The 20,992-nt window shown below is 50.5% G+C and overlaps 10 protein-coding genes across 10 annotated transcripts; 3 read left to right on the forward strand and 7 right to left on the reverse strand.

Moving 5' to 3' along the window:
• Window positions 1-173: 173 nt before the first annotated feature.
• On the reverse strand, window positions 174-1,076 carry PtrM4_034560 (RNA-binding protein (RRM domain); the record flags this gene model as incomplete). Its single annotated transcript, XM_001939280.2, has 4 exons — window positions 174-520; window positions 570-873; window positions 946-952; window positions 1,012-1,076. The coding sequence occupies 4 exons, from the start codon at window positions 1,074-1,076 to the stop codon at window positions 174-176; spliced, it is 723 nt and encodes a 240-aa protein (XP_001939315.2).
• Window positions 1,077-1,591: 515 nt separating this feature from the next.
• PtrM4_034570 (uncharacterized protein) lies at window positions 1,592-1,732 on the forward strand (the record flags this gene model as incomplete). Its single annotated transcript, XM_066104082.1, has 1 exon — window positions 1,592-1,732. The coding sequence occupies one exon, from the start codon at window positions 1,592-1,594 to the stop codon at window positions 1,730-1,732; it is 141 nt and encodes a 46-aa protein (XP_065966284.1).
• Window positions 1,733-3,225: 1,493 nt separating this feature from the next.
• On the reverse strand, window positions 3,226-3,414 carry PtrM4_034580 (uncharacterized protein; the record flags this gene model as incomplete). Its single annotated transcript, XM_066104083.1, has 1 exon — window positions 3,226-3,414. The coding sequence occupies one exon, from the start codon at window positions 3,412-3,414 to the stop codon at window positions 3,226-3,228; it is 189 nt and encodes a 62-aa protein (XP_065966285.1).
• Window positions 3,415-3,922: 508 nt separating this feature from the next.
• Window positions 3,923-4,408, reverse strand: PtrM4_034590 (uncharacterized protein; the record flags this gene model as incomplete). The annotated part of the gene is made up of 1 exon (XM_066104084.1): window positions 3,923-4,408. One exon carries the CDS (start codon window positions 4,406-4,408, stop codon window positions 3,923-3,925), a length of 486 nt encoding a protein of 161 aa, XP_065966286.1.
• Window positions 4,409-4,771: 363 nt separating this feature from the next.
• On the reverse strand, window positions 4,772-5,197 carry PtrM4_034600 (uncharacterized protein; the record flags this gene model as incomplete). The annotated part of the gene is made up of 1 exon (XM_066104085.1): window positions 4,772-5,197. The coding sequence occupies one exon, from the start codon at window positions 5,195-5,197 to the stop codon at window positions 4,772-4,774; it is 426 nt and encodes a 141-aa protein (XP_065966287.1).
• Window positions 5,198-5,410: 213 nt separating this feature from the next.
• Window positions 5,411-7,799, reverse strand: PtrM4_034610 (uncharacterized protein; the record flags this gene model as incomplete). Its single annotated transcript, XM_066104086.1, has 5 exons — window positions 5,411-5,696; window positions 5,750-6,090; window positions 6,141-6,720; window positions 6,763-7,612; window positions 7,640-7,799. The coding sequence occupies 5 exons, from the start codon at window positions 7,797-7,799 to the stop codon at window positions 5,411-5,413; spliced, it is 2,217 nt and encodes a 738-aa protein (XP_065966288.1).
• Window positions 7,800-7,832: 33 nt separating this feature from the next.
• On the reverse strand, window positions 7,833-8,258 carry PtrM4_034620 (uncharacterized protein; the record flags this gene model as incomplete). The annotated part of the gene is made up of 1 exon (XM_066104087.1): window positions 7,833-8,258. One exon carries the CDS (start codon window positions 8,256-8,258, stop codon window positions 7,833-7,835), a length of 426 nt encoding a protein of 141 aa, XP_065966289.1.
• A 2,544-nt stretch (window positions 8,259-10,802) lies between these two features.
• PtrM4_034630 (LldD, L-lactate dehydrogenase (FMN-dependent) and related alpha-hydroxy acid dehydrogenase) lies at window positions 10,803-14,234 on the reverse strand (the record flags this gene model as incomplete). Its single annotated transcript, XM_001939282.2, has 5 exons — window positions 10,803-11,290; window positions 11,425-11,889; window positions 12,717-12,776; window positions 12,827-14,039; window positions 14,088-14,234. 5 exons carry the CDS (start codon window positions 14,232-14,234, stop codon window positions 10,803-10,805), a joined length of 2,373 nt encoding a protein of 790 aa, XP_001939317.2.
• Window positions 14,235-15,857: 1,623 nt separating this feature from the next.
• Window positions 15,858-17,879, forward strand: PtrM4_034640 (uncharacterized protein; the record flags this gene model as incomplete). Its single annotated transcript, XM_001939283.1, has 2 exons — window positions 15,858-16,327; window positions 16,376-17,879. The coding sequence occupies 2 exons, from the start codon at window positions 15,858-15,860 to the stop codon at window positions 17,877-17,879; spliced, it is 1,974 nt and encodes a 657-aa protein (XP_001939318.1).
• Window positions 17,880-19,271: 1,392 nt separating this feature from the next.
• On the forward strand, window positions 19,272-20,926 carry PtrM4_034650 (uncharacterized protein; the record flags this gene model as incomplete). Its single annotated transcript, XM_066104088.1, has 2 exons — window positions 19,272-20,316; window positions 20,916-20,926. The coding sequence occupies 2 exons, from the start codon at window positions 19,272-19,274 to the stop codon at window positions 20,924-20,926; spliced, it is 1,056 nt and encodes a 351-aa protein (XP_065966290.1).
• Between the last annotated feature and the right edge of the window lie 66 nt (window positions 20,927-20,992).

Raw genomic sequence — 20,992 nt, forward strand, 5'->3', positions numbered from 1 at the left:
GCTTGTCGAGACTGTAATGCGAGATAAGTATTGTACCAGGGTTAAAACTGTAAAAATGCAATTTTCGGATAATCAGGGCATCTATTGCATGGGCCTGTATCTGAAACAAATGTCGAACGAGGTATCATGAAAGCATAAAATCCATAGCAATAAATCCATAGTTACGCAGTAACCTACTGTTGCCGTTGGTACGTGACCTTCATCGGCTTGCCTTCGGCGCCGATCGGGTTGTTCGCCGTCGCTTCTTTGGCTGTAATGGCAAACTGCTCGTTCTCGAATTCGGCAAAAGCCACAGCTCGGACAGACACCAAGCGTACTTCCTTGAAGCCTTCGAAGCGCTCGAATATCGCTGTAAGCGTGTCCTCGTCGACATCCCGGGGAATGTTCTGCAGGAAGAGCGTCTTGTTTGGTCGTACGTATTCGTCGGGAATGGCGGCTGCTCCAGTTTTGGCTGCGCGCGGCTTTTCCGCTGCAATCGGGTTGGCTTGCGCTTTGGCGTCTTCTTCTGCGCGCTTGAAATCTGTACCCGTCAGCGCATGGCCTGTGTAGACATGGCAGCCGATGCATACCCTTGAGCGTCAACCGCTTCCTCTTGTGATCCTCAAACATGTCGGGTGCTTTTCGCTTGACCGTCTCGTCGCTGTGAGTCTTCGCCCTGTGCACCTTCATAACCTTGCCGTACATTTCGAACCCGTTCATCTCCTCAACCGCCTCTAGCGCTGCCTTCTCGCTGTCAAAGACAATGAACGCTTGGCCTTTGCGCTTGAGACTACTCTTAGCTATTACATCCAGGATTGGGCCGTAGTATTGGAAGACGCGGGTGAGAGCTTGCTTCATCGTGTCGATCTTTACGCGCTCCTCGAGGTTGTTGACCTAGTGCCGTCAGCAATCGCGCCACCGAATTTAATGTGAGTGCGTTGCAGGCGCCCTCAAGTGGCAACTCACGTAGATACTATAATTCTCCATTAGCATCAAGGGGGCCACCTACCTTTCGGACATGATCGCACTTACGTTTCGATGGGTACAGGGTATTTGCTGGGGTCTACAAGGCCGCCGCCCATTACCACGCCCTCCATTTTGTCCGCCATCTCGGAGCGACTGTTTGATGTCGAGTGTTTAGATTAGGCGTGATTTCACCCAAGAGGTGAAGTTGCGGATAGCTCGAATTCGCGATCCACGCCAAGCACGCTAGGCTGCGCTTGCACGTGACATGTCTAGGGGCCTAGTCGATCGGGGCCCCGCACCTGCAGGAGAGGGGAATCGCTTGCAAGTATCCTCGTTATACTCCTTGATTTGTAGAACCCTTTGGGCTGGCGGAAGCTCATTATTTGTCAACTTTATATGTTTGTAGTCTGAAAAACTTCTTCGCAGAATACCAGAAGACATACTCCTTGATGACATGTGATGGCTTTATCCCGTCCTGAAGAACTCGGGTGGCGACCACATCCTCTCTTTACGAACTTTACCGTCGGCGCAGGCTCATCTGAGTATCCTCTTCCTGTATGTGGCCATGGGTAGGACCGGCATTCACGTTCCTTGTCCAACACCCCATCAGCCTCCCTGATTCGCAGACACAAAGAACAATGTCAATATGTTAGCAGTGTCCGCAGCTACCTCTTACGCGCCTTCTCCAATAGCAGATCGCTTATCCCACTGGTTCTCTTCCTTCTTGGGCTCATTCTACGTCTGCTATTACCGTTCTTTCTGCATTCCAATGGTGGACGCAGCGTGACAGTCCCCACTACATGCTGCGATTTTCTCGCCTTCCGCTCGTGGGCTGCTCAATAACAAAACGGTATATAAACACGTATCTGATGTGGTTATCGGGTTAAGCAGCGTAGGCTTCGTTCTGGGAGTGTCCATGGTGGAAAAGAAGGTTGCTGGGAATATCCAAGTACAAAGCCGGATAGTACTCACCAAGTCCAAACAACTCCGCCACATTGGCATCTCATTTCTCCGTCGAAACAAAAAATTTACTTTACAGACGTTCTCATCGCTATACTGGACCTTTGGCCGCTATCTATGCCGTGCTCCTACAAACACCGCTTCTCGACGCATGTAACGTCACAATGTCGTGTTAGCCTTGGAACAATTCGCTTCGCATTGTATAGATGCTGGGCCTCTATTTGCAACACTAGATGCAATGCTCGGCCGAGAACTGTACATACTGCACAAGACCCGCTTCTTTTCCCATATTCACTTGGCTTGCGCCAACGCTAGTGCGTCTCAGGCTGCGGACTAGGTTCGGTGTAGTTACAAAGCTAAATGTTCATCATCATCATGGCTCATTGCGTATACGGCATATACGTATTGCTAGTGGCGAAGACATACCGGGTGAGCAAGCATGGACAGCCCCAGTGACTTAGACGTTGGCATTATTGTTGAGCAATACTACAGAGCAAACGAGACCTTTCGAACAGGCTACATGCCCCCAGGTTTACGGCATCAACTGCATAATATTGAGCAATGGGTTATTTAGGCATTTGAGTACCCGGCAGACTCTGAGAAGATACTAGGAGGTGTGAGTCCGGTGGGCCCTGAACTATGTGTCATCAGAGTCCTTCCTGCAAGTATCCTGTATTCGCGGGGAGGGGTACGGCATCCATGCAACCGGGGGGGAGGGGGTGACGATGGAACAAACGCTACGAAGCCCTTGGAACGTCTCGTCATTTAACGCTAGCATGCGAGAAATCAGTGGTTGAGGATACGATGTTGGAGGCAGGTGTTTTATTGCCTCATCTACTCTTGAGCGACATTCGAATTTGAATTCGAACCATGCAGCCATACAGTAGGATGCAGGCTGACGGATCATGCTGTGAAAACGCAACGCGGCCTGCTTAGGGCTGATTACTAGGCGGACAGGTACAGGGCGCGGCGTGCAAGGTCATATTAAAATGCTGGTCCGGCCTTGGTCCGAAAACACTCACACTGTTGGTAGGCCTTGTACGATCGTACGGGTGAATAACAACAACGAGGTTCTTCTGGTGACTGGTATTGGTATTCGTATTGTCTACGAACATAGCTGCTACGAAGGTACACCTAAGCTCTGCGCAAGGTGGGCCGACGTCGGGCCGAAGTGTCAAGCAGCCGACGTCTCTACCGATACTCACGATCCGACACTGGAAGTCTTTTCTTTCTGGATAGCTAGTAACTCTGCTTGTATCGGTAGTGACAGTGTGTGTAGCATTAAACATCAAAGTATCGGTAGTGACAGTGTGTGTAGCATTAAACATCAAAGCTTGTTGGCCTCTGCACCCATCCATCTACTCGGACTGTCAGCTTGTTGCCGTCAATAAAGCGTTCAAGAGCGCGGTTTGGCGATGCCTTCGTGAAGGCGTCAGCAGGATTATCGTCACCATTGATCCAGCGGATCTCAGTGATCTCGCGACGCTCATATGATTGACGCAGCGCCATGATGTCGATCATAAGGCGCTTCTCCTTCGTTGTTCCAAGCTTAACGAGGCACTCGTACAAGGAGTACGAGTCTGTACAGACAACCAAGGAACCTCAGGTATTCTAAGTCGTTCTGTGACTATTCTTAAGGTAGTGGCAATAGCGATGCCTATGTCAAAGCCGTTGACCATGCCATAAATCTCAGAGGCTAGTACGCTCCTTGTGACGCGCTTACATGTCTGTACAGACAACCAAGGGAACCTCAGGTATTCTAAGTCGTTCTGTGACTATTCTTAAGGTAGTGGCAATAGCGATGCCTATATCAAAGCCGTTGACCATGCCATAAATCTCAGAGGCTAGTACGCTCCTTGTGACGCGCTTACATTTTGTAGAGCTGTAGTGGATTATGTTGCCTTGGATTGTGAAGGTGTTAGCGTCAATAGACTCGTTGACGAGCATGAGGACAAAGCCGAGCTGTGAGCTGAGGTCCTTGTTGTTAGCAAAGGAGCCGTCTACGAAGACCATCAACTTAGCCTCCGTGAGATTGACAGTGATGTAACGGAGGCCACGATCGAGGTTCTATCTGCCACTTCAGGCGCTTGTTGAGTGCCTTGATGTCCTCATCTGATAGTTGCTGCGCCTGAGCGGCGACGGACAGATCGAATGACGCCTCTGGTTGGCATGTTGATGCGATGTACGCTCCGCGGGCGCGCTGCTCTGTGTACTGTTGCGCGCGGTCGGGTGCCCTAACGTCCACAAGTTTGATCTTTCCTCCTTGTCCTTTCTGCCTAAGGTTCAGAATTGGTTTGCTAGCGTCGATCGTGAGTGTACATCCATTAAAATCCAATTGAATTTCTGGTGTAAGGACAGACTTTGGTTTCGATCTAAACTCTGCCTTCTGGATCTTTTTCTCTTCAAGTAACGAGAACGCGGGTGTCCCAAGCATGAGAGTGTCATCTGTTTGCATGCCAACGATGCCGAAGATGCTGGTGTCGCTTTTGTGATTAACAGGCATGGGTCGTACGTAGATGTTGCCATGTCCAGTTCCTTGCAATGGTGCCCATGATAGGTTGTCCACCAGTGGACTCCTGCCTCTGCGATTCCATACAGTGGCTTGATCACATGGAGTAGCGTGCCCCTCGGATATCGTGGTACCAGCTCAGTAGGAAGATGTGCGAGTATCGTCCTCTTCAGGGTTGTCTGCGCCTGGGGATACGCCTGCGTGATATCACGGAGCTCTATGTTCATTCCGCGTTGTACCATCTCGGGCGCCAGCGACATAATCAGGCGCTGGCTGCATCGCTGGATGGTTGGAGATTGCGTCAGGATAGCCTCTTTGCCGTGGTCCTGGTAGCCTTGGATAACCAGGCGGGATTTCTCATAGCTTGGTTGTCTTTCCCTTGACCTCACGTACCAGGCGTGACTTGAAGATCCGGATCTTGCTGTGTAGCCTCTCGTCGTATTGCTCAAACTTGAAGACTCCACGACCTACGAGGTCGCTGATCTCTTGGTCATCAGATGCTTCAAAGGGTGCGCCTGGGTTTGTGATAACTCCATCGTTACGTAGCTTGATAGCTAGCTCAAGATCGTCCTGCTCCTTCTTGGTGATGTACGCGTGCCCCTTCCGCTTGTTCTTTGATCCTGGAGGGCGGCCTCTCTTGCGTGGTTGCACTGCCGGTGGTACTGCTACCGGCTCATGCGGCTCATTCAGCGCGTGTGGCGCATCGGGGTCGCTCCAAAGATGGTCCGGTCTGTAGTATGGCTTGACGACAGTAGATCTGAATGTTGTTGGACCATTGACCATATCGACAGTAACGTTGTGGCCGTCTATACTGGCGATCTTGTACGGCCATTCCAGCCATCACTCTCTCTCCATACTAAGACTTCACTCTGGAGTGGGAGTGCTAGCATGTCTGCAGTGGCTGGTCCATTGCGGGCGTTCAATGCGTCTGCAACTTGGCGCTCTGCAGTTTGCGCAGGGCTTTCGTCGCCTTTTGAATAGCCTCGCTGCGCCTAACTATTGAAGTGCCGGCGGCGACTCTGTAGTCATTCGTGGGTATGCTCCAAAGACTAGTAGAGTCGGGACTAGACCATCGGGTCCAGCGGTGTCATTGACAGCTTTCACGGCCATTTGAAGGATCGCTTCATCGGACATATCGTCTTGGAGCTCGTCATGGAGTATATCCCATGCTCGGCGAAGTGGTGCGTGGTATCTCTCAGTCTTGCCCACCGACCAGTGAGCCTCTGTAGACACCTGCTTGCATGTAACTCCCATGATCTTTGCCTCAGCACGGAACTCTGCGCTTGCAAAGTTGGTGCCTGCATCATGTGTGATGATGTCTGGTGGTCTTGATACGTGTCGATCCATAGCATCCGCAGTGCCTGCCATGTCTCCTTAGCTGAGATAGCGCTGAGGAATTTTGCGCCTTGGAAAGCAGTTGAAGAATCAACCACATGTAATACTGGCTTGCCGCTGAGATACATCACATCCACCAGGATCTCATAGTTGAAGTGGTGATCATCCTTCAGAGTGAATTTGAATCGGCGCGGCGCGGAGCTGTGGAGCTGGCAGTGGTGGCAGAATTTAGTGACCTCCTCTAGGGTTCTCTCTTCAAAGTCGTTATGGCCAGCGTCCTTTAAGAGTTTAACTAGTCGCGTGACAGCTGGGTGTCCAAACCGGCGATGGAGCCGTCTCAGCTCTGTCTCAGTGAGAAACACCGTTGCTCTCTCTCTTGTTGAGATGGAACCAGGTGTCCCCATTTGCGTAGAACAGGGATGCGTATCTTGTCCTGAACAAGCTCATCTGTAGTGTTATTGAAGTAGACTTTTAAGCGGTCCATATCTGCAAGGCACAGCAAGAACGGTGTAGGCGCCTCGAGCACTTCGAAGTTGATCTTCCCAATCTCTGTAGAGACCTGCACTGTTCCAATAGACGCTGTAGCCTCGCCTTTTCCGAATTTGATAGATGCTTTCCAGCTGTAGATGTGTCTATCTTGACTGTTGGATCTTCTCGTGTGAGTGCAAGATACTGCTCTTTGCCAACTGTAGATACGTTGGCAGCGCCTGTATCCGGGAGGATACCTTGGTACAGAGATCGTGTATAGCGGTCCTCGAGCAGAAACAAAGTCAATGGGCGGCTGTCCACCTGTAAAGTGACATGCAGAGAAGAACTGCGTGCGTGCAGCTTTACGCTCCTCGTCTGTGTGGTTTGTAGACCAGCATCCTTCCTTCTGGCAGACAAAGCACTTCTTCTTCCAGCGTGGCTTAGATCCACGGCTACTATCAAAGCGTTGTTCGCCTTCGTGAGATGCGCCTCTAGTTCCGCCTCTACCTTAGGATCCACCTCGGGTTCTTCTATTGCTGTTGTACCGGCGGTCCAAGTAGTACTGGTTATCCTGGTCTACCTCAGTGAAGTTGACAGAGGTAGTCATAGCGAGTGAGTTTTCGATCGAAGAGCGTAGGTCTCCAAACAGGACCTCGCACTCCAGAGACGGCCTGTAGAGCGCCATTGCGAACTCTTTAACGCCTCGACATGCTGTGATTACTGTGGTCCGGAGCGCATATTCTCCCATATACTGCTGTCCAAGCGCCCTCTGGCATAACTGGAGTTTGTCTAGCATAATGTCAAGGACCTCATGGAGTGTCTTGTCAGGATTCTCCTTATGGACTTTAGCAAAGGATGTCGTCGTCCAGTCTGCATAGTAGTGACTGTGGTTGACGTCCGTGTCGAAGTGGTTCTTAAGCTTCGTGTATACAGTCAAGAATGTATCTGTCCGCTGATCAACGAAGTGGAGGTAGTAGTCTTGCGCACGGCCTTCCAGGATCCGTGGAAAGACTGCATGGAATTGGTCTGGCTGAATGTCTGCGTGATAGCAGATGCTGTAGAAGATCTTCAATTTGTCGTCTAGGAGGTCGTACGGCTTCCCTGTGTATTTCTTCTCACGATCCCACATCTTTGTAAAGACATTGATTGTCTTCGGATCTAGTTTCCTATTATTAAACTCGATTAGGGGAACTGCCTTGTATAGGTCTGTATCCCCTGAAGGTATAATTGGAGGGACGCTCAGTCCCTTTGGGCGTTGTGGGTATGCTGGCGTGTATTCGCGGAATCTGTCAAAGTTGTTGTACGTTAAGCGAGGTTGATGACTTTGCTGTCGCTGGTCCGCCTGGTGTCGCCCGTCTGCCTGTGGTGTCCGTTCAATTGTCTCTACAAGCGGATCTGCTAGTTGTTGGCTGACCTAGGTACGGGTGCGGGTCTCGTCTTGGACATCGGTTTGTTGATCCTCTGCGTCTTGGTCTCTTGCCCTTGCAGAGGTTTGGCTCTGCGCTCGACTCGCTGTCCCTACGTTTGTAGGTTGTACCGATCCCGTAGTGTGTCGTCCTAGTAGCCTCCGCTGTTGCAGCATATACGCCGCTGACCGCTCGTCGAAGGCAGTAGATTAGAACTGATCGTCCGGCCACTTCGGACAATCCTCCTTGTGCAGTAGCTTGGCCACAGCTTCGCTTAGCGGCATGTTAACACGGCCAGTGTACACGCCCTTAAAGCGGAGGATCCGCTTTAGTTCCTTAGTATACGTTGCATGCGCGCGCATAAACATAGCTTCAGTCCAGCCTTCAAAGTCCTGACAGAACTCACCAAAGAGCTCTGCGTCTGCTGTTGGCCGGTCTGTGTAGTCTGCGATCGCACGCGCAATGTACGTTGTTGCTGCAGTTCCGTCTACCTCGTCGTCTGGGGCTTCGATCTCATCGTCCCAGATCTTTGGATCAATGTGACGCCACTCTCTTGCCTTTAGGTTTGTGGTCCCTAGCAACTCCTCTCGTGTGAGTGTACAGCCTCCATTACTGCTTGCTGTTTCGCTCGCCATTTGTTGTTGACGCGTGCCGTGCTGGCTGCGTTCGCCAGGGATACGTCGGTTGTCGTAGATTGTTGACGTGTGCCTTGCTGGCTGCGTTCGCCAGGGACTCGTCGGTAGTCGTGGGTTGTACACGGGTCAATGGCGCGACCAAGTGGGGGTCGGTGCGTGTATGGACTGCGTCTGGGAACGCTCTGATACGGCTGGAACGGTCGGTCTCAAGCCGGATGAGACGCCTGATACAGCTAACAGTGAACTTAGCACAGATAACTCCGCCGCTGATATAGGCGATCTAGGGAACGCGCGGGGTTATAGGATCTGTCTCTTCTAACCTAACTGTCTGTGACTGCCATGCAATCACTGATCAGTGTTGGTAGGCCTTGTACGATCGTACGGGTGAATAACAACAACGAGGTTCTTCTGGTGACTGGTATTGGTATTCGTATTGTCTACGAACATAGCTGCTACGAAGGTACACCTAAGCTCTGCGCAAGGTGGGCCGACGTCGGGCCGAAGTGTCAAGCAGCCGACGTCTCTACCGATACTCACGATCCGACACACACCACTCGGACGAAATGGTGAAACCTCGATCGACCCCAAGACAATCATGGGTTTACCGGAATTATATGTCACAAGTCTCTCCTTTGCACAGATCAAAATTCACCATAGCTTTTACCGAAAACGGCCCGGATGACAGACAGTGCAGGCGGGTAGGTTATTATTATTATTATTATTATTATATTTCCATTAGAGTCCTGTATCAGTCGGTGACTATGTAGGACTTTGGCTAAGCCGTTCTATGTATGATGGTCGTTGTGGAGTTTCTATGGGTCTTGTACAATTTGGGTGGTGTTTTGCGTACTCCAATTTCAGAGCTAGTCTTCCATTGGCGCGGGGTGCTAAAGAGCAGTGTGGTGAATAGAAAGAGATGTAGCAGCGGGCTCTTTTGGATAAGGAAATATTGTTTTTTGTTGAGAAAGAATGACTCTCTCAGTCATGGCATGTAAGTGTGTCAATTGCTAACTATACAAAGCTCGGCTAATATAGAGCGGTGTGGGTCATGTGACTTAGCGTCCTCGTGACAGGTGACCGGAATATTCTCAACACTCCCCCATAAGCCGATCAGCTGTACCCACTACTTTGTATAGGTCTTGCAGTCGAAGCTTCTTCTCCCTTTATATGCTTCCACTGAACGCCTTGCATGCACTTTCCAACACTCCCCCAGAAGTGCCTTGTCAACAAGAATGAAACCTCCCTGTCACCCTATAGTGGCCGTTACGTTGCGAGTCCCTCAAGTAAAGTGAGGTATCGGCCGAGTGAAGAGTTGAGGAAAGAAGGTCGAGAAAGAAGGTCGAGAGAGAAGGTCGAGAAAGAAGGTCGAGAAAGAAGGTCGAGAAAGAAGGTCGAGAAGAAGGTCGAGAGAATTTTCGCGTTTGAAAATCAAGGTAGAATCGATATCACCAACATACCGACTCTCCCTCGACTCCTACGTGAGAGTCAGCGCTCCCTCAGCTTGGTACTCCCAGTACTCTAGCTGTGTACGCTCTCCTCTGTCCCAGCGCTCCCCCAGCTTGGTACTCCCAGTACTCTAGCTGTGTACGCTCTCCTCTATCCTAGCGCTCCCCTAGCTTAGTACTCCCAGTACTCTAGCTATGTACGCTCTCCTCTCTTGTTGTCCCCGCTCCGTTCCTCCGCTCCTGCCTCCTTGTCTGTGTCCTATTCAGGGCTCCAGACCCTAACACCCTTATTCTCCCCCATCGTTATATAAGCCTTTGCTTCTTTGCGTTTATTTAACGAAATCCTTTGGAAAGAAGATAAAAATCGATCGAGAAATCGGGTGGGGTAGGTGGGTAGCGTTCGAGAGAGTAAAAAACTTCGAGCACCGTCAAACGGTAGGTTTTCGAGTTTAAGGAATTGAAAGTAGCTGTCGAACTGTAGCTACTAGTTTAAAAAGAAGGTCTCGAAAGGTTACTATCGATAGGCAGGCAATTCGAGTTGTTTTCGGAAGAATCGATGGTTACCGTCGGTAGGTAGGTATTCGAATCGTTGTCAAAAGGTTGGTTGAAAAGGGATAGAGCAACCATTGCTCTCTTCGACTCGCGCGTCGGAATTGGGTATAACTCGCCCAAGGTATCTTCGAGACGCTCCCAGCTTCTCCGGACGATAGTCCATTTTTCTTCGGACTTAATACCCTTCGCGGTAGCCAGGGCGACGGCCCAGTGTCTTCAGGACTTAATACCCTTCGCGGCAGCCAGGGCGACGACCCAGTGTCTTAGAATATAGAAGGCGACGACCTCCTGGGTTGTTCTGGCGTAGACACGCATATACCAGCTTGCTGCCCATATCGAAGAAACGACACTCCGGACACTCACAATGCACACGCAAGCGCGTAAGCCGGGCTCATAACCTGTTGAGAAAGAATGACTCTCTCAGTCATGGCATGTAAGTGTGTCAATTGCTAACTATACAAAGCTCGGCTAATATAGAGCGGTGTGGGTCATGTGACTTAGCGTCCTCGTGACAGGTGACCGGAATATTCTCAACATTTTTGTAGTTTTATACAGTGTCTGTCTGTTCGGTGGTTTGCCCAAGGTGCCATTTTCTCGTGCCAATCCCATTACTTGCAATAAAGGCTAGAGTAGCTTTGATGCCTGTCTTTGTTTGGAGGAGAAGTGGGAGGGTGATGGGTCTGTGTGGTATTGATTCTTTGAGTGTATTTCGATGTGTTTTGTACTGTTTGCAATCTAGAAGTAGATGCTGTGGTGTTTGTGGTTTGTAGCATATACATAGATTGCAGTCTCTCTTGTTGAATCTCTTAAAGTAGGAGTTGAAGTATCCATGTCCTAGCTTGAGTGAGTAGAACGCGCTCGAGATTTCTCTTGGTGTTCCCTTCGGGACTTTGATTGTTGTATGTGTGTTGAGCTTGAAGATCCTTGAGTAGGAGCTTCTGTTTTTGGTGGGCCTGTCGGTATACCTCTTGTACTCCATCAGTTGTTCTGTTTTTTGTATTTTGTTGATTTCTGTGCCTAAGTAGGCTAGGCTCGCTATAGTCGATGTTGTTGGTCTCTCTTTAGCTTTGCGCAGAGCTTAGGTATACCTTCGTAGCAGCTATGTTCGTAATCAATAAGAATCACCGAACAGAATGCATTACTAGTTATCGTTATTTCCCTTTACGCACTTAGTGCAAAGCCAACCAACACTAAGTATAGTTGTCTAATAGCGTGTGTTGATAGGCCGAGTTCAATGTTCGCTAGTCTTCCTAGCCTGTAGAAAGCTTGTCTGGCTTGGCTTACACGTATAGACACATGTGATTTGAATGATAGTCGGTTGTCTAGATAGATACCTAGCCACTTGACAGTGTCTTTGTGTTCTATCCGGTCGTTGTTTGGGAGTATGAGGGCTCTTTCTATCCTCTCCTTCTTAGCGGTGAAGTGGATTAGCTCTGTTTTGGATGTGTCGAAGATAATGTCTAGCTGCTCTCCCTTGGCAAAGAGTGTAGCTATCTCTTTTTGCAGTGCTCTTGTATTTTTCTTTAGAGAGGTTGATGACGTAGTGAGAGATAGGTCGTCGATATACGATAGTTGAAAGCTTTGTAAGGCTGGGAATAGGTCTCGGATATAGATAAGGAAGAAGATTGGTGATACTGGGCTGCCTTTAGTTTAGTCTGTAGATAATATTGAAACTTCCTGTAAATTAAACAAATTTTGTACGTTAGGTATAGAAGTGTAATTAACTAGATAATCTTATGTAAATAATAGATTAGCATGCTAAACTAGCTGTACGTAAATCCTTTTACACGATAACTTAGCTGCTTAATCGCAAAAAAAAATTAAGTGGGGGTTATGAACCAAACTTCACACTACCCAGCCTCACCACCACCCAACAACAAAAAAAAGATCCTGGGATATCTGCTAAGCAGACGAAGCTGATGAGAGTGGGACTCGAACCCACGCCACTTTCGTGACCAGGAATATGTGTTAAGATAACCTTAACCTGGCGCCATAACCAACTCGGCCATCTCACCCATTGCTGTTTGATGGAGAAATGTGAATATTTTAAATAAATAACCATAGATAAAATTCAAAAGGGAGAGGAAGAGACGTTCGGTACGATCTATGTATGTTGGGGCGAACGATGAGGGGCAGGAGAATTTTGCAGTGGCTTTCGGCGGTCTCGGCAACACCATCAACAGATCGTCAACGAAACTTAAAGCACTATCCAAATATGGGCATAGACTAGTGAATTTTAGACGCTAGTTTTGCTAGTCTGATCCATTATCGCAACTAAAAGACTGATGTATTATGTTTCCTCTATATATGAAATATCTCACAGCGCGACAACGATGACAGCGTATAAAATATCCCTAGTCGGCACCAAGTCTAAGCGACTACAGCTTGCTCTTCAGATCTGATGGTTCTGGTCGCCACATCTCGTTGAGCAAACGCGTCGCGTTGACCATCTCCGGCTTACACTGATCCAATGAAGTAATCCCCAGCAATCGCATGCCCGTTTGCACCTCTTCCGCGAGTACTATCAGACATTAGTATCCGGCCCAGTCTTTCAAGAACGATCAAACTTACTGTCAACACACCTCTCAACACCTTTCGACCCATATGCGCCAAGCGCATACAGGAATGGCCTGCCTACACCAACAGCAGTTGCACCCAGGCACAACGCCTTGAGCACATCATTTCCGTCTCTCAAGCCGCCATCGAGGAACACCTCCAGCTTTCCCAGGACCTCTGGGCAATACGTTCGGATCTCCAGGAGCGTCATGAGGGCACTAGGTGCGGTATGGAGCTGTCTACCCCCATGGTTACTCAGCAAGATACCATCACAACCGTAGTCCATCGCAAGCTTGGCATCTTCCGCACATTGTAAACCCTTCAACACGATATGCCCATCCCATTCCTTGCGAATCCACTCGAGATCGGCCCAGGACAAGTGCGGACTCAGTTGACCCTGAACAGGGCGTCCACCCATGGCGGGTGCGAAAGCATTATCACCTCCTGCTTCCCAGTCCGCTGTACTCTCCTCTGCGAGGCCTACCGCGAAAGCTTCTTCAGCCTGCAGGTAACGATCCGCGGTTCGCTTTCCCAAAATGGGTGCATCGACCGTGATCCATAATCCCTTGTATCCGCAGCGTTTGACGATATGCAAGAGCTCGATGGCTTTCTTCCTGTCTACAGGCATGTAGTACTGGTAGAAGAGCTGAGTTGGACTTCCATGACCGAGCCGTTCCTGCTCGTCCTTGTAACTTTGCATAATCTGCTCGCTGCTCTTCGAACTCGCTGTACTGACTACTGTGTGTACGCCCTTTCGCACTGCCCCGCGTATCATCTCTGGCTCGGCGCCCGGGTGGATGGCACCCATCGTTCCCATTGGACAAATATAGAATGGGTAGGGTGAGCCATGACCAAAGATCTCGCGGCGCGTATCTACCTCTCCCACATCACGCATCACACGCGGGCGGAAGTTGATACGGCCCCAGTCATCGATGTTGCCCTTGATCGATGCACCGGTATTGGCCGAGCCAGAGGCGTATACATATGACTTGTGAGGTATTACTGCTTTAGCCACGGCTTCGAAGTCGGTCGCAGAGACGCAAAGGCTCGCGTGCGGGATTTCATTGGAGTTTGGGTCGGTATTGGATGGCTTTGTCGATTCTTGGCTCTTGACTTGGCGCAAGTGGCCAAATGTGTTTGGGTCGACGGGACCGAGACAGGCATCTTTGGGTAGGTAGTCCTCTAGGTAGCTCAACGGATGGTACTTTTCGAACTCTGCTGTCGCATCCTGCTCAAACATCAATACTCAACTCCACATAGCTCCGATTGCACTCACCGATCCGGCGTTCTTCAAAATGATCGGGGCGCCCCCCGGATGCTCGAGCAGAAAGTCTGTCACGTTATACGCTTTTGAATCGAGCACGATCCAGCAGTCCTTCTTGGTATTGTGCTTGGCTACTTCTGCTCCATCAACTCGCGACATGGTTCTACTCTCTTGAAACAGCTGGGCATTAATCGATATAACGTCTTGAGATTCGGCTTGCCGCCGTGGAGAGGTTTGAGGGGAAATCGCTGAAACGGGTATACCGCGCGTCAAGATCCGGGTGTAAACGTGTAAACGCCGGCATCTCGGGCAGGTCAGCTAAATGCGAACGCCTCCAGCTTCTCCAACAAGAACAAGACCGGCTAAGCTCCATCGCCAGTGCCGTAAGCTTTGCCGGTTTCCACAGTTATGATGCTTCATGATTTGATCTGCCTTAGCAGTTTTCGCTCGTTTCGCTTGACGCCTCGTTTTGCCAGTGACGCGTTTTTTCGCCCAGGCGCTAAACCCTTCGATTGCGGAGGTGTGATTTCCTTTTTCTCTACCACTCTATCAAGGACGGTGCTTGATCGCACGGTTAAGCGCTCTCCCTTCCTCGTTATCACTAACACTAGGAACTGGTCAGGATGGCCGTATGTCTGTTGCCAAGGCGCTGATTCCATAATTGCGATTGCGATCAGCAGGCATGCGTCTACCAAAATAGCTGTGATAGGGACTATGCACCCGAAAATTAAGGACACACCGATTGACAGAGGCGTAGAAAGTAGAAAGTATAGCCGAGCCAAGCGACGAGCTCAACAAGACGAGTGCCGCACGCATCCGATTCTGCGTACCGAATTCGTCAATGGCATTTTATGTCAGAGAGATGTTCTTCAGCTCTAATCTAGTAACTATGCCATGATATCGGTCAATCTGTTGCGATTACTAGATACATAGTCTTCCACCAGAACCATTCCTGACGCTTTCGTTAGTACCATCGTCGCCTCTAATAGTTCGAGGCCGTTCCACTGATAACAATGCCTGGCTATGCAGTTTCCCACGAATTAGCAGAGCGGCATATACCGTAGTATCTTTTGCACAATATAGCTGCCGAATGATCGTATGTTCCGCATGCAGGAGTCGAGAAAATAGAGTATAGAGCGTACATGTGTTATGAAAGCGCATCCTTCGTGTGACTAGGATCATATAGGCGAGGCCGAAGAGAAGTTTGCATATGTTGGCACTACTATGGGACATGGTAGGCAGTAGTCTTTACGTGCTGTTTTCCATCTTCCCTTCTTCTCAGCCATCTTCGTGATGCATCCCATTGTGGCTATTGACAGTTCTTTGGAGCTTTTACCAAGCCTTCCTCTGCAATGGGTCGAATAGTGCGATCGGAACGCTGATCCCGACCCATGTTTAACTTACCCGCCAGTGGCGTTCTCGCGTACTGTAGAACCGCGAGCCGAGCGTCCTTGATATGTTTTGCCATGCCTATAGTACGAAATTGGCAGATTGCATCCCACGATTTGGTAGATAGTTTGCGAAGAAATGGGTGTCATAAAATACTGGACAGTGTGGGTAAGCACCCAATAGACGTGTCTGGCGGCTACAGTGGCTTTTCACACTGGTATGTCTAGTATTTTATGACACCCGGGTGCGAAGGAATGGGATCGCCCAACGCTGCATGCATGTCTGTGGCGAATCCTCAGAAGACGCTGTAAGGCGTCCAGGTGCGAACATAACTGTCAAAGGGACGACCTGTTCTTCAACTCTCCTCATACGCCCAGCAGTCCAATGCTCAAGATGTTGGATATGTTACTCACTCGTTATTTGGCCTACGCTGCGCTCGCATCAGCAACATTTGCAATTACTGTACCACCTGCGGCAGAAACACTGGCTGCCGATGTGACGCCTGCAAATCTTCCACTCTTTGACTTCGAGGCTGTACAGTTGACAGACAGTGCTGTGGCCGCAATCCGAGAGGATGCCAAATTCGCGGAACACGCATCGCACTTTGACTTTGAGGATACTTCAAACTCCACATTATCGGTACGCGCTCGTCGCGCCCGTAGGGCGCTCCGTTGCAAAACGATGCCGGGTGATGGTTTGTACCCTAGCGGCGCCGTGTGGGATGCATTCGACGCCCTACTGGGTGGTGCTTTGCAGAAGGTTGTTCCTATTGGCTCACCCTGCTACAAGAACTCTGTATATGGAAACTACGATGCTGCCAAATGTGCAGACCTGGTCAAAAATTTTGATGCCGAGGAGATCTAGTACGTAATTAGCTCTCCATACCGCAGCATGTCAGCTAAACAGCCCAGCTATAACGACAACGGCGCACTGATGAACCCTTTGTACTATGGGATGACCTGCCCGATTCCTTCATCAGGAGACTCCGCCAATGGCAGTTGCACACAGGGTGGCTACTCGGATTACGCCGTGAAGGTCAACAATGTTGCGCAAATACAGTTGGCCGTGAACCTCGCGCGTAATCTCAACCTTCGGTTAGTCGTCCGCAACACAGGTCACGACTACAACGGTCGCTCAGTCGGAAAAGGCGCGCTTAGCATCTGGACTCACGGCCTAAAAGACATCAGGTACATGGAGAATTACGAAAGCTCCGTGTACAAGGGTCCCGTGTTCAAGCTCGGTGCTGGTGTCCAAGGATTTGAGCTATACCAGGCTGCGGACAAGTATGGTGTCTCTGCTATCGCCGGAATTTGCCCGACAGTTGGAGTTACAGGCGGCTACTCAGCAGGCGGTGGCCATTCACCTCTGATGCAACTGTTTGGTGTCGGCTCCGATCAGGTTGTCGCTTTAGAAGTGGTTCTTGCCAGTGGCCGTTTCGTTACTGTCACTCCAAAGGTCAACGGCGATCTCTACTGGGCCATGCTTGGTGGAGGCGGTGGGACCTTTGGTGTAGTCACATCTGCTGTTGTCAAGGTTCATCGCAGAGTTCCAGTCACCACCTCTGCTTGGACTGTGATGACATCTGAGACGATCACTGCGGAGAAATTCTGGGAAGCCTTCAGGTTCTTTTATGATAACATACCCATGTACAACAAGGCGAAGACGTACTCGTACTTTTCGCTTATGAAGCTCGGCCCCGGCACATATATGTGGACTATGGCGCCATTCTTCGCGACGGATAAGTCGGTCGAGGAGTACGAGGCTTTGATCAAGCCATTCTATGACAAGTGCGCCTCGCTCGGTATCGAGCTCAAGGCCAACACAAGCTACTATAACAGCTTCTACCCAGCTTACCAGGCCACATTCGGTACCCTGAACTACTACGTCGGTGGTGCGGGTGCTATCCCTGCCAACCGTTTAGTGACATCTGACAACTGGGAAACTCCGGACATTCGGGATCAGACATTTGCGGCTGTGCAGCAGGCTGTCAACAATGCAATGATGGTGAACATGTATCACCAGCGACCTGCTGACCTGGAAAACAGTAACATGAACTCGGTCAACCCGGCCTTCCGGACCGAAGAGGCACAGATGATCGTGATCAATTCAGTCACGGAGCAGACGGCAGCGGGGTGGAAAGCAGCGTCGGAGGCGCTCACGACCCAGATCATGGCCCCTCTTCGCGAGACAAGCCCGACTGGTGGTGCATATGGGAATGAAGCCGATATCGCCGAGCCTGATTGGCAGCAGGCCTTCTGGGGGTCAAACTATGCGAGGCTGCAGCAGACCAAAAACAAATACGACGCCAACATGTTGTTCTACGTGCATCATGGTGTCGGCACTGAGGGTTGGGCGATTGACGACAAGGGTATCGTAGGGGTTCAGTCGAGTGATGGACCATTATGCCGCATCTAGTCGCATTGCAGCACAACGTGCTCGTCCCTGTCGTTTGGTTCAATGCAAGTCTGATGTCATGAATGAGATTCTGTTTGACGTAACGTGGGCGGTACCGACCACGCGTCGCCTACAACGCACAGCGCTTAGGCTGGCCATTGTTTGCTGACACGCTGAGTCGCGATTGCCAAGCGATGGGGTCTGACATTGTGACACGGGAGGAGAGCGTGGGGTTTGATACGTACAGTACCTCGGCAGCGGCAGTTGCTAGAAGGTTTGCCTATGAGTGGGTTCGTCGGCGCTATATAGATGCTGCTTGTGTGTATGCACCGTGTCGGCCGAGGGGTTAACTAAATTAGTCCGACGACGCCAATGCCGCCGTCGGGTTGGGCAAAAGTCCAAGCAAGTCAACCATATCCACCGTTTCTCGGTTCCAAGTCTGCCTTGAAGTGCATGCGAATCCGATAAAAGAAACGGGCAAGCAAGCGTTGGACCCACGGTTTTGAATGTCGTAGGATTCGGCCGTGGGGTGTCTGTGCGACAGTGATGCTGCAGATGCGGAGGACGGGCACTGGTCCGCTTTCAAACCCAACCATCTGGTCCGCCGAAATTCCAGAAGCCTGACAGGCCGACGGAAGGTTGATGCGACACGCATAACCTTGCCGTCGCACGTCTACGCCTATGAGGAGGCGAGACGTCCAAGATGCGCTGGAGCTTGTGTCGCACCCTATGGTGCGGAGCCAAGTGTCTGAAAAGTGTGTCGAGACACGGTCAGCCTTGCTTCCTGGGGCAGTTGCACACGATTAGTCACCCTCTGATAGTCTGTCATCACCACCCTCTGCGGCATGTAAAACAAACACAGATCTCGCCCTCCGCCACGCCCTCCTTTCCCACCCTGCCGTCTAGCCATCATTGTCCGTTCGTTAGTCCATATCTGAATAAATTCCGCCGGAAGCCTCACCATCCGACGCGGAACCCTCAACATTGGCCTCCAGCATGTGCCCCTTCAGTAAGCTTGGCACCTTTCTTGCTCTTCAACCGTGACATGCTAACGCCGGAAAAGCATCTCTTCCTGCAGGCGAAGGTCCTGCACGATTCTCTCCTACCGCAGTCAAAGACTGGCAGCCGAGGCGCAAGTCCGTCTCCAATGCTTGCGAGCGATGCAGAAGGAGAAAGATTCGATGCGACGGCGAGACGCCGTGCTCGACCTGCAAACGCTTTGCCATACAATGTGTGAGAACGCAGAAACCGAAAGAAGTGGTCGCGTCGTGAGTTCTTGGCGCCCTAAACCGCGTGCTCGCGTGGTCACATGATGCTGCAGTTCACTAATCCCATTCAAGCGAGCATCGAGAAGCACTGGAAGGACGAATACATCAACTTGAGGCCCAATTGGCAAGACATGTCAATGCGCCCATGCATGGTATGGAGTCGATTGATCAAAACTTGATGGCCAATACACCAACATCGTTCGATTGGCAAGCGCCACCAGCGACCCACCTCAACCTCGACACGACCATCCCTGCAACCTTCACAGCCGATAATCTGGATCTACGCGCATTCTCCACCAAGAGCGCCAGTATGCCCGCCATCGCTATAGACGAATGTGAGCCTTTCCCCAACTTCTCGTCTCCGTCTTCACCAGTACCTTCATTATGGTTAGGTACCACGCGTGCCTCGTCCCCCGAATCCGCCACCCCCGGTTCCGCACTACCACATTCTCAACATACCCCTTCGTACCCGCCCGCACCCAGTAGCAGCAAATCTTTTGCATCGTCAACCGACATGCACACGGCGCCATCATGGGAGTTCATGGCCGGAGCGGGGTCCAGTCAGCTTCACCCCAATAGCCGGGACCATTCACGAAAAACGTCCACCTCTTCTCAATCCCAAGGAAGTTGCGATCAGGCCATGTCTCCAATTCCCGAAGTTGAAGACGACATTCTCCCATTAGCACCAGCACCCCGATTGCCGCGACAAGGCATCTTCGCCGCTCGCCATACAGAGAGCCCTGGTCCAGCCTCATCACGATCAAGTTTCACAGACCGGAGTCGTGCTCTCGCAACTACCCCGCTGCCAAGTCGTTTTGAAGCCGAGACCCTAACGACGGAATTTGTTCAACATCTGGAGGCCCTGGACTACCGAGCCTACTCTATTTCTCCCCCACTCTTCTCCCGATTTTGTGAAGCCGTGTATCCCAACCCACAGCGCCCCGTACTAATGGAGGCCTCGCCATCTATGCCAATGGCCCGTTTCCACGTCTTCCTTGCCATGGCTGTCGCCATGAAGGTCCGAATCAAGGATTCGCCAGAGAACACCAATGCGCTCCTCGATACCTGCTACGATCTCGCCATGCAGCAGACCGCCTCGTCCACTTTCTGGCAGGAACCTGGTGGTTTGGAAGCAGCCCAGCTTCTAGCCCTCTTTGCTTCACTCCGAAAGCCCTCGGCCGAGGAGCCCCGTTCGCTTTCGCACTCCTTTTCCTGGTGACACCCACCACACGCCCCCTCTTTTGCGACGAAGATGTCCTATTAGGGATTATGATAGGCCCTGCTTTTCTGTATCTATCTGCTCCAACGGTCTTTGTATTTCTGGTGTGTCGTTTGATATCCGATGAACACGTTCTTCCATATCTATCATTCTTGTTGCCTCCCCACATGCGTCCAAAACACACATGTACATTACCCATTTTTTCCATTCTATACACGTGCCAGCAAACTCTACAACAAAAACTCAAAAGTCAATCCAATCCAATATATTAGACATGCAGCTACATTGCATTTTTTTTATACCTGTGGAGCATCGTGGAATTATGCGTATACATACTCGATCATGTGCGTTCCATACGAAGCATGTGTTGTGATCTAGTTCATGACTCAAGTGGGGACCGGTTGAGAATTATATCAGCTCTCAGTTTATCTTTTCTGTCACATCTACTTATTCTGATTGTACTATACCCAATCTCGTTTTCAAGTTTCAGCTAAAGCCCTACCAGGCACATAAAGCACGACCAGGGTACGTCTATGCGTAATTTGACTTTGCTAATGTATTAATTACCAGGGGCAATCTAGTATTACACAACACAAACTACAAGACTACATGCAGATTATCCGAGGGTATAAACTCCAGTCCAGAAG

This window comes from Pyrenophora tritici-repentis, chromosome 1 (genome assembly GCF_003171515.1).
Source record: "Pyrenophora tritici-repentis strain M4 chromosome 1, whole genome shotgun sequence".
Taxonomy (NCBI): domain Eukaryota; kingdom Fungi; phylum Ascomycota; class Dothideomycetes; order Pleosporales; family Pleosporaceae; genus Pyrenophora; species Pyrenophora tritici-repentis.